This window comes from Hyalella azteca, unplaced genomic scaffold, assembly GCF_000764305.2.
Source record: "Hyalella azteca isolate HAZT.00-mixed unplaced genomic scaffold, Hazt_2.0.2 contig13331, whole genome shotgun sequence".
Classification (NCBI taxonomy): domain Eukaryota; kingdom Metazoa; phylum Arthropoda; class Malacostraca; order Amphipoda; family Hyalellidae; genus Hyalella; species Hyalella azteca.
Genome location: NW_025943257.1, coordinates 537,893 through 550,091, shown reverse-complemented (window position 1 = coordinate 550,091; position 12,199 = coordinate 537,893). Strand labels below are relative to the sequence as shown.

Sequence of the window (12,199 nt, the reverse complement as noted above, 5' to 3'; positions counted from 1 at the left end):
ATAGTTCTAACTCGAAGTGAGAGAATAAATGGTGGTATCTTGAGCGCATTGAAATCCTCACCTTCATATCCTGATCGATGTCTGGAGGCCGCATCTTGCCCTTCTCGAGCTCCTCCTCCGTCATGAGGCGGACCTCCTCGTCGTCGAGAGCTGGACCGCCGTTACTGCCCACGCCGTTCACGGCAGCGCCCTCGACCGCCGAGCTCATGCCTGCACCAATTCACGCATATCTTATCAATAGAGTTGCTCACAGAAAACATGATAAATATGTGTAAAAAATGCTGTTGCAGACATGAAACACGGTAAATGCCTATGAAAAAAAAGGTTGTTGGAGACCGAAAACATGGTAAATATAGTATGCACATTACAAACAAATGCTCACGTCACGAATTCAACTACATTGGACGACAATCTCAATAGTCACCAGGCAAATAGGGCTGAATGGCATTGACGACGGTTTATGTATTCGTCGCGACAGGCTACACTGATGATTGACATGTCAGTTATCGGGAAGCCAATTTACGAAGAGATCGACAAGCTATGACAATAGGAAATTCATGAACCGAAATGCAAGCGACATTGTCTTGAATGAAGCTCAGAACCGGTCGCCGGTTCATTTTTAACCACGAGAAAATGAACACCGATCAAAACAGTAACAATTAACTTTTTTATACGAGCAATTGAAGAAAATTTCTGCTGAGAACTCGAAACATTAAAAACAGACTAATAATGTAATTCAAAGATTGCCGTCGAAGAAGATACTTATAGATGTATAGAGCAGTAGACGCGGTATATGTATACAGCTTTGATTGTTATCAGTAATGGGTTGCTTTGATGTAGCCGACTATTGTTTCCGCTACAGTAATGATCAACTCTAAAGTGTCAGGACATGTCACCAAATGCAATAATAATATAAAAGTTGTGCAGGTTGGTTGATATATAATTACAGACTGAGTTAATTTAAAATCGTTTCTCGCGTTACTTCTCTAAGAGTTTGAGAACATACACGCCACTTTTCTAAGTTCACACTTTCTTTTCATTTATGACCAAAATTCATCGGCTTATCGAAATGTCTTGAATGTCTCGTTAGATCATTGTTTCGCAGGACGTCCATGATAAAGAATTAACTGGAATGCATGCGGTTCCGGCCTACTGGTAAAAGAATATCTTGGCAGAGTGAACAATTTCGAGTCAACAGCCGCAGCTAAGAAATAATAGTGCATTGCTTAGATCATCCTATAACCAACAATTAATGTATGTCTATAGGGGGTGAAAAGAACAGGAAGAATGTGATGCCTCTATGCAGTGATAGATATTCGTATAAAAAAGTATTTAGTCTTTACGTTCATAGTGTCAGACTGAAAAAGATGCTCGATTTTCGATGAAGGCGAACAGCGAAATGCTCTTATCTGTCAATAACTACGGTTATACACTAACATGTAATTATACTGAAAATTTGAACGAGAATAAGTTGCCAAGAACTTTTCTCACGAATCGTTCACAAATACATTTTTTCAAGTTATGACTTTGTCTGAGTTCATCTTCATCCTTTTTTAAGAGGCCTAAGAGCAGTGGGGAATGACGAGCGATGAATGATGAAACCAGGGTATGCCTGGCAGCTCGAGGCACTCATTATAGGACAAGGAACAAATAAAGACCTCCCCCCCCGGGAAGATATCATGATCGCGATACGCCTCCTATACAGCAAGCTCTGATTGGTGGAAGTTTGAAAGTCAATTAGGACTGCACAAATCTTTGGCTATCGATACAGCGATTGCGCCGGAATTCGTAAACACACAAAAAAGACAATAGTGCACCAGAAAATACGACGCACATTCTTGCAGCGCAATCGGTATGGCGTTTACTATCGTTACCAGAATTATAAATAAGAATCGTGCGTCGCAATAAGAAACAAAACCCGTCAAATTTGGCAGAACTCGCGCAAAATCAAGAGATAAAATTTTTTGCCCAATGAAATTTTACCCAATCACACATGAGCAAACTGACATGGTAGAGAAAATTAATAGCCATGTCATCGACAACTAGCAAAAATTTTCGCGGATGGTACCGATCATGCCCAAGCGGCCCAAGAAAAGTCAATGCTTCAACTTCTTCTGGAGAAGTCCACGCATTTACTCTCGAAACAAACTTCAATTGCAAAAATGATGACGTGACAAAATGCCACTAAGGGTAATGGGTTCAACTTTATAGTTGTTTTAATTACACCATATCATCATGCTTACCTAGTTTTTACATCGATTTGATTCAGGTGTTACGACATCTCTTAAGCGTTCATAAGTGCTTATATCATTAGTCTGCTTATATCGCAAGTTCACAAGGAATTTAAAAGCAAAGAAAACGCCAAGAAAATTCACCATATCGATATTGAAAACGTTTCGGAGTCCAGCTCCATCATCAGTTCGACTAAACTAAAAATAACTTTATAGTTGTTTTAATTACACCATATCATCATGCTTACCTAGTTTTTACATCGATTTGATTCAGGTGTTACGACATCTCTTAAGCGTTCATTTCATAGTCAACAGCAACATTAATCCATTAGATTATCTATAAGACTATCAATAAGACATATTTTGAGACAGCATACTTGAAATCAATGAAAGTAACAATTTAAGCCTATCGGCGTGAGCTCCTTCTCCGATAATTATCTACCTCGCAAGCATGATAAACATTGATCAAACACAGCCGAATTTAAGGAGAACGAGTCACAAAGCGGCCACATGAAGTTCTTATTACGGGAGTATAGGCGACAAACCTGACCAAAATTCTTGAGGGCAAACATCATCGTCGTCGGCAGCCAACAGAACACACGAGCCACAGACTTACTGGACGGCCTTATAAACCACTGCAGTCGCCGGGCAGGTAAATTTTAATTACAATAGTCGAGATGATATTGGTAGCTTCACCTCTCCACCTCTCATTGAACGAACCTACCGATGTAGACGCAAATTTACAAGAAGGCATGAACAGTACGTATAGAGATGTTCCAACAAAGAAGTCGTATAATAAAAAAATGTGGAAACTAAAGCTGAAGTTTTTGAAGCGGTTAAGCTGTGATTAGCATATTGCCTTGAATTTCCCACACAAAACCCCCTAATAAATTTCTAATTTAAGATTTTTTTTGGTACGACAATGCTAGTCCGGAAGGAGGCTCTCACAAAATCGCGACCTGAAAAATATGAAAGTTCACTAATGCCTCACCACAAACTTGATCTCGCATTTCGGAGCCGTATACAGTCGTAATGGGCGTCCATATATTCATGCTACATACTCTTTGCAAAATTATTATCCTTCTTGAGCATTAATTAATGCAAAATAATTTATTTGACGTCACTAATGATAATAATTGTCCGTCTGAGAGATTGTCTGATGAGTATAGCGATAGCACAACAGCTCAAGAGCGACATAATGGTCGAACAAAACAAGATTTAGAGATGACACAACAGTATAACTTATTGGCAGTAAGGGTACGAGTTCGTTACAATTACAAGCAAGTCATTAGGCTCTAATAAAGTGGCAAAATCGAAAAATTCGTGATTTCGTGTACATTTAGCCAAAACATTATCAAAGCTCGCTTGTATCTCTAGACAAAATTGTGGAATCATTAGCAAAATTGATTTAGTATTGTGTTTTACATTGTGTGCACCAATTCTAGAAAATCAGCCCTACAGAAGAAATGTCGATATATAATTGCATCGTTAAGTTAAATAATAGAAAAATGCAATAAATATGAGGCTAACGATCAGATCAGTTTGAGATCCTAACGATCAGATCAGTTTGAGTGTAAGCCACACAAGCACGTACGGGCGGCGGGCATCAGTTATTACAGATTCAAAGCGATCAGCCAGCCAGCCGCCAGCCATGCATCTATTAAGCCATTCAGTCAGAGCCCAGGGCGCGATATTAAGCCACTCAGCTTGGCTTCGTCTCGGCTGCATGGCACAGACACAGAGGTTATAAACTTGTACTTCACCTCAGCTATTCAGTGCCGTGAGAGCCGACACAACAGTGCCGTCCGTGCAGCCTGACGCACGTATTTCCCTGTTCATCGTACGCAGTAGATACAGACAACAGGTTCTCTACATAGCTAGTACAGAATATATGCTGTAGGCAGGGAACACTGCATGAAGTAAGCAAGCGTGCAGTGCATCCGCGCCACAATTGTTTTAAATGACACCAGCTCACGAACGTCTCGGCATTAGAGAATAGCTATTTTCAGACAAGTCACGCAGGGTTAAAACACATCCATGTATTCGTTGCGCGAGTAAAAATGGTCAATGAAAAATGTTGACAGCATTGTGAGGAGGCATTATGTGAAGAAATCTTTGGCTGAGATAAGATCTCAGTCATGCATTGGAAGGTAAGATAACGGGGTGACAGTGTCGGTGGTAGGTGTAGATAGCGAGAAGCAAGGGGAGTTTTTTTATTCCTCTTTGAAGACTCGCGTCAAAATGCGATTGATAAATTGAGTGAAAAATGTGGACTCGCATTGAAAAATGAACAGTTGCGATATTAAATAGTTTCGTAATATTTCAGCTAAAAATCATCTAAAACTCTGGAGACGCACTAGTCTCCTTGAGCCAAATAAGCGAATTGAGCAATATACTTCATAAACTTGCATCACCATCACCGGTGACAAGACTTACACCATCATCACCTCGGCGGTTATTAATACGCATACTATTAACTAGTGCTTTCCTTTCAACCCTTATTTATGGATACTCTGAACTGCCGTCGATGCCTGATTTTAGCACACAAATTAAAGTAAAAGAAATGATTAGCAGTGGCCAACTGTTCATGTAAGCGTCCGTTACTGGAAGCAATATGACACTGAGCACAAGCAGCAAATGGTTGCAGCGCTGTGCGGTTGATTTGGAAGCAGAAACTGTCGAGAAGTTCTGGGAAGCGGCAAGTAGCTTCAACGCTTTACGACGCACTTCGTGGTCTCAAGAAGGAAAAAATGCACTGCGAAGTCGAGTCGAGAAAGTTGATGGCAAGCAGCCAGAATAGCCGTACAATAGGAGTATGTTGATGGTCGTCAATAATATATGTAGTTACATTCTGGTAGTGAAGTGTTTTCAAGTAGCAACAACTCAATTCGAGTGGTTTATCAACTTGACGGAATTTCAAAGACGAGAAGACGTCGCGTTGCTGTTATAATCAAGTAATTTCCGAGTCGTATCACGGCATCTCTGCTTGGTCAGAGTTGGCTATAGACACACGCTCGTATGACGTAATTTAATAAACTTCACTAGATTGCTCAGCTTCCTTATGAGCCACAGCTTCATACTCCTGGTGATAAAGTTAAAGATTATTGGTCTGTAGAAAAAGTTTTAACCACCTTTCCGGGGAAAAAAGTGAAAAAAGATAAAAGCGTGTAATTGGCTTTAGTACGGATATCGATTTCCTAACCTCAGCTATCATATACATTAATTTAAGCCTTTTATTACCACACGATATTTACGGGCGTTACTGTAGGCACTACGCAACATTACTTCTTGAGCTGCAATGACAAAATTCAGGTTCAGAGCACGCGCACGCAGCAAGCGAGAGGCGAGGGCGTTCGCTTGACGATACTTGAACTGAACAACTCATAAATTGGGAGCATCTTTTAGGTGCCACGATATCGATGACTAGAAAACGGAACAAAATTAGAAGTAAAAAAATCTCGTTGCTTCAGATGATGGGAACTGGTCGAGAAACCTGAAGCCCCTCCTCAAAAAAGTGCAGCCACACGAGCAAGACAAAGGCACATTTGTGTTCAAGATAGCGAGATGCAAAAGCACGCAATATTGGGCAACGGAGTTTACGACAGAAGCTACACATAACCCAACCGCAAAATTGTGTTTCTTTTTTGATTTATATTATCGTATCAAGTACAGAGTCATAACTGAGGTTCTTTTGATGACAAATTCGGAGCAAGTATGAATGAAGAAAATTCTCTCATTGCAAGGTAAGGAGTTTCCAGAAAACGCCTAGCTAGACAGTACGGATCAATAGCCAGCAGCCGTTGGGTGATGTCATGCCTGCTGCAGCTACACCTCAGCCGTAGCCAACACAGCCATGTGGCTGCTCAGCCGCCCGCCATTCACTGTCGTCAGCCCGAGCAACAGAATCATGCAACGCCGGAGAATCGTGCCGTCTCTTCAACCACTCCGGCCGCGCACACTAATTCCGCTAATATTGTATTAAACTAGAAAATACGCACGTTACCCACACAAGTAACTACAAAATAATTACTGATGATTTACGTGCATTAAACATGAAAAAAATTTCAATCTAACAATATTCTAACGCACGCACTGAAGACGGTGCAAAAAAAAAAAAATACAATGAGAAAAAGAAACTCAGTGCAACGGAGGCAGCGGCCAAGCTAAGCGATGACATAAACTTAGCACTGTTGGCTGATATTTATTTCCTTGTGATTTGAAGAACGATGCCCTGTACGACTGTCAATAGAGACGATGATAGATGGAAATCACACAGCTTCAGCATCAACATCAACGAAAATAAATAATACCGAAAACCTTTTTAGAATTCGTACTTTTCTAATTGCTTCATTTTCATGCTATGTTCAATCAATTTCAATTTAATTCCAGAGAGAGATCAGATTTATACATTCTTTACGAAATTAAATGAAAAATGTTTATATTTATAAAAAAGAAACTTAAAATTTTTAGAATGCTTTTTGCTACTGAAATAATTTTTTAAGAGTGCTCAGAGACAGAGAAGAGTTTACAAATGAATAGCAAAAAACGGCAATTTATTAACACATTCACACCCTTATTCGATAAGCGCTAAGGTATGTCGCAAAGTACTCAGTACTGTGCGGTGCATGAGCTACATGTCTATTTATCGATTAGCCCTTGCCTGTTGCTGGCTTAGCACCTCTCAGGTAGACTACAGTTGACAATTAATAAACAAAAATTTGCTCACTTTTTCGATTGAAATATATTATTTTAAATATGTCATAAAAATAGCAAGAAACTTTCATAAAACTTTTGCGTCTACATAGAATGATTATATACTTGAACGTGCAGTCAGCATACAACGCATCCCCCTGCGGTTACAGACCAACGTTCTATGGATAAAAAAAAGACAAGTATTTTTTAGACTGCGTCAGAACGGAGAGACGCTCAAAGCTCAACAAGATTGGGAGGCCTTGCAAGTGTGGCTGAATGAGCCCACGTCTTACAATGACTGTAGAAAAAGCCTTAATTCAGGCGCGTTTATGGGAACGGACGCTATCTTCACTCGAATATGGTACTGTGTGCTTTGCGGGAACATTATTCTCATATTGCTGCAAATAAGAAACTGGAGGAAGTAAAATAAATTTTAAATGCTCCGAGAAAATATTGGCATGACTTAGATGGGAAACTAGTTACAACTTTTCTTTGAAAAATTACACTGCTGCGCCGGGCTGTTAGACAGGGCCTACTGCGAACGAGAAATTGGGAACATTAGTGACAACAGTAACGAGCACAGAGTTCTACAGGACAATTTTCATGAGTCACTTATAAAGATAGAAATAGCTGGACAGAACTCTTGATACTGCCAGGTAAGCATTACATTTGAAATTCTTAACAAGAAAGACGAAAGTTTCATCGCCAGAGCAAATATACAAGGGAACGGAGCAGTAAAGGAAGCGATTCCTCGGATGTGTCTGTTCTGTGTCGTGGGGAAATGATGACATAAGTCTACGATCTGACAATACAAACAACCAGTTGCTTGAGGGGCAGCAAATCGATATGCATAGCGCAGCAGTACATGACTGCGGTCACAAGTCAATAAGATGTCACAGACCTCGGCCAGCTAGGTCGTCAGGGTGTGGCCGGCCTCTTAAAATAGACGGGCGGAAGCCTCGTAAGCAACATGGAGATTCTCAGCCTTGTCATCTATTTTACGGCGAACGTCTTGGTTAGAAAAATTCACCTCGTCTCTTGAGCAAGCGTCGTTAGGCAGCTCCACGACGATGTGCGAGTAGAAATTTATTCGTTCAGGACTACCTAAAAGGATAAGATCAACGAATCAAAATAACTGAAAAGGTATCTTTCGGAATATAATAAAAAATTTTGATATATATTCATAAAAGCGGTTCCTATATGATGATGAAATCTCGGCAACTAGAAGGGCGATTATTGGCAGACTTGATTGACGCAACACTGACGCGTGAAAGGGGGTAGAAATATCGGTCAATAAATGAAGATTCATTGACATATTTTGAATATCTTAACCACTCGTAATACACACTGGATACCCACAATAGTATGAAACACAAATTCGGTACATTTTAAGAAATATCTTGTTTACATATGACAAGGACATCGCTTGAAGCCAGAATAACAAAAGAGACAAACTCAAGGAAAATGCTCGCAAAATGCCGGCCGGTCTCTAAAAGGTCAAATGTTTGCTATTGCTCTCCAAGTTATGCTCGTGACAGAAACTACGGACATCTGAAATTTGGTTCATCGACAAATCCTACTAAAATATTCTACAAGTAATTTCACCGTTTCATACCCTGAACAGATCATATAACAATCCCACACGTCCCCATTTCTCGTCTACTACGAGGGAAGCGTGTGCCCACGTAGCTCACGAGAAGTAACGCAGAAACATGAACAAACAGCTTCCTCGAGTTTGTTTCTTGAATACTATAAGTAGACCAGAAAAGTACCATATATAGATAACAGCATTATCATACATAAAATATTTGTTTAATTCTTGAGTAGTTGAGGAAATTAAAAATAAACGGATTCTAAAATATCTCTTGTTTTCCACAATGAAGAGCAGCAAGTGGCTGAGCGAGCAGATGAGTTGAGTGGTGAGAGAGCCTGAGCCTCCAAGAGGATGTGAGCTTCATTGTCACGATGCCGTCTAATACTACAGAGCCTCACAGCTGTGAGCCGCTCAATTCCTAGTGGTGCTACCGTGAGAGCCAACCGCACATACTTTATGACCAACCAGATTAGGGTCACATCAGGAGACTTCATTTATGAGGCGCAAATAATTTTTATTATAGTTCATATAAATACATATGATCCAAGTGAAAACAGTTCATTCAAGTGTCAGTATGAACAGTGGTTAATTAGTCATAACTCATCATCATTACGTTCTTAATGAGTAGATCCATGCCTGAAGCAAAACCTGCTTTGTTGAAACAGTGATCTGAAGCAACACAGTCACACTCTAGAGTTTATATTGATGTATAAACTAATCTGCGGATCATTCGTCAGAAAAGAAAAAATATAACTAAGTACTCACTGCAGTGAGTGACAGAGTGCATTTTTTCGTTGACAAAAACTTTAAGTCACGGCAGACGGACACGGCTAGCACAATAGCGCCTTTTCTTCCAGAAGTGAGAAAATGTGCTAAAAATATCAGTTCTCACAAATGAACAAGAAAGTGGCATAAGGACCTTAATAAATCTGTTTATAATGCTAATAATTTGAAAATCATGAAGAGATTACAAACTAATGACAAATAAATGAATACCTAAATGCAGACTTAATATCTTAACTTTCATAATGACAAGCATTTTTAAATTACAGCAATAAATTATTTTCACTTCTTCATACATTTTTTATAGCAAGAAGTACATAAAATTTATTCCTGGCATTATTTTGAAGGGGATAGTAAAATTTGATGAAAGATAATTTTAGTCAAGGCAATAAACATTGAGGGACAGATATGACCACACAACATACAGGCCTTTTAAAATAACTCCCCAGTCCAGCTCGTAGGTATCCATTGATTTCATGTATCAATTCAATGTCTTCAACACTGTTTGAGTACCTAATAATAATAATGTTCATAAGTAATTAAGAACATAGCCACAAGAGCCAAGGCAAATATATAGCAGCTGCTGCATCTTCACAATTACTTTCATCATTCAAGTTGTTAAGAAAATATTTATAGATACATATAATTAATATCCAGTATTGTCTTTGCCAACTACATTATAGGGGATTATATATCAACAGTGAAAAACCATGCAATGATTGTCGGAATTCTCAAGATGACAGTGTTAAAAAAAGCAATTAAGAGAATATTTCAATTTACTTTTATGTAAGATAATAAAAGGATGAGGATACAATATACATTGTTGAATTATTCAAGAGAATATTTCAACAATGAGAGAGTAAATGCACATTTCTGCATAATAAAAAATGGTTACCTGAAAAATTAGTCAGAGTAGAATGCGCGAAAAATTCTAAATTAGATAAAAGAAAGGCGCAAGCGCAATGTGTACGTCACAGACGACCAAAACGTGGAGAAATCCAAGAAGTCGAAGGAAAGCGGCAGCGTGACCTAGACAGGGGTTGTATGAAGCGACGAGCCAAGAGAGCTCGGCGTCTTACCGAGTTGGAGGTCATCGGGGGACGAGAGATGAGTAAAAAAAAAACTACGAAATCAAAAAATTTCCTGAATACAGGAGTAAGGATAAAGTTTAACAATTCTACAGAGTTAAAGAGCACACGAAAACATGAGCCTGGTGGCGTGGAACTGCCACACCCACACGTCAACACACAGGCAAGCCATGGCAGACAAGAAGAGCATCTGTTCACACACGCCACGGCTGTGTACCGAATAACCCACCTCCGAAGATTTTGAACTTGACACAAGTTAGAGAGCTTCCAACACTGCGTCCCGGCTTGCAAATACCACAAGCACCATATATGGAACACTAAGGAACACAGACGCGCCGCTACGCAGCAAAGCGCACCAACATCCTTTCCGCACAACCGCTCAGCTCGCACTGTGACTCAACTAGATAATTTCGGCGACTGAGGCGTCGGCGCAACGATGCAACGCATCCACCAACTTTCATTTGTCTTCCGTACGGCGAGGAAGTAAGGAAACCCAACGACAAATGCCGCCTATTCACTGGAGTTCTACAACAAAAAGCGCTGCACGGAGCAAGCACAACGTCAAAGGCGAGTGGCTCAGAGGCATGCATCAGTGGCTGACAGCCATCACAAGTTGAGGTAGATGACCTAGAAAGCCGGCACCGGTTGCTAACATTGCGTTAACGCTCGTTACCTAGACACAATCATCCATTCTATTAGGTTCACTGAAATTGTACGCAAGGTTGACGTGAACACACATGTTCACACAGCAAATTTGATATGATATAAACTTTACTTAGTTTGACCTAACACAATGACGAAATGAGCCGGTTTTCAACTTGCGAGAGTACCTCAATCGCGTTCAGTCTAGACGCATTCATATTAGAATGTAGACAATAAAACCAAGTCACAAGGTACCGTGTTACAGCAATGACACCCGACATCCCAGATACTGTTAAGAGACAATCAACAACACTAGCAGTATTGGCAACTGAATCAACGCAGTCGCAGCGTGTCATTGAAATCATATCTGCGGTTAGGAAAGTCGGCTGCAGGTCACAAGGTTATTGGCGCTCATGCAACAGTTCTCTGTATTGCATGCATCGGTCCCTATCCTCGGCGGCATATTGCGATGGATTTTTACCAAGTTCGATTGCATAAACAAACTTTCTTGAAGTTGCGCACCCTGAAATTTCGACAGTAACGAAAAAAACACAAGTGTGAAAATGCTCTAAAATGTTCATTTTTCCAAGTATCCAAACAAAATACGGTTATGGATTAAATAAGTTGCTAGAAAGTCCCAGTTCCATTTAAAAATGGCGAATTATGCAACTGAAATGGAATCTATACTTCAAAATTCAAACAATTAAATCGAAGAAAATTTTTACTGAACGATCAGCGTGAATTGAATCCAAGATCGAAGCTCCGTCAACGAAACTAAACGTATTAGTGCGCTACTTCAGAACATGTCATGAGGGTCGAGGGGAATATATTAAAAAAAATTGAAAGAAAAAACGAGGTGTAGGTGAGGCAAAATCGTTAGTGATTGAAAGTATGCACTTAACAACCGATAGATTTATTACATGGATCAGCGTCAGTTTTCGCGAATTAAAATTGAAATAAGATAATAAACGTTTAGGCACAAAGCGCTTGCCTAAATGATTGCAATAACGCTGCGATAGTTCCCAGTGAGAAACATCGAATTAAAAGCGAGCAATGTTGATTGCATGTCATGCAAAGTAAAGTCTGAACACGCAACATCTTCTTGTTCCCCACGTCAACGACCACACATGCAAACAACTCGAGTTTTGACCACGCACGAAATAATGCAA

At 39.9% G+C, this 12,199-nt stretch overlaps 1 protein-coding gene across 1 annotated transcript in view; it reads right to left on the bottom strand.

Moving 5' to 3' along the window:
• The window catches only part of LOC108681688 (protein hu-li tai shao), a 33,464-nt gene extending 22,670 nt beyond the window's left edge, over positions 1-10,794 (bottom strand). The window contains 2 exon segments of the mRNA XM_047883603.1: positions 62-210; positions 10,618-10,794. Coding sequence (XP_047739559.1) covers positions 62-208 — 147 coding nt within the window. The 5' untranslated portion in view covers positions 209-210; positions 10,618-10,794.
• Positions 10,795-12,199: the final 1,405 nt, after the last annotated feature.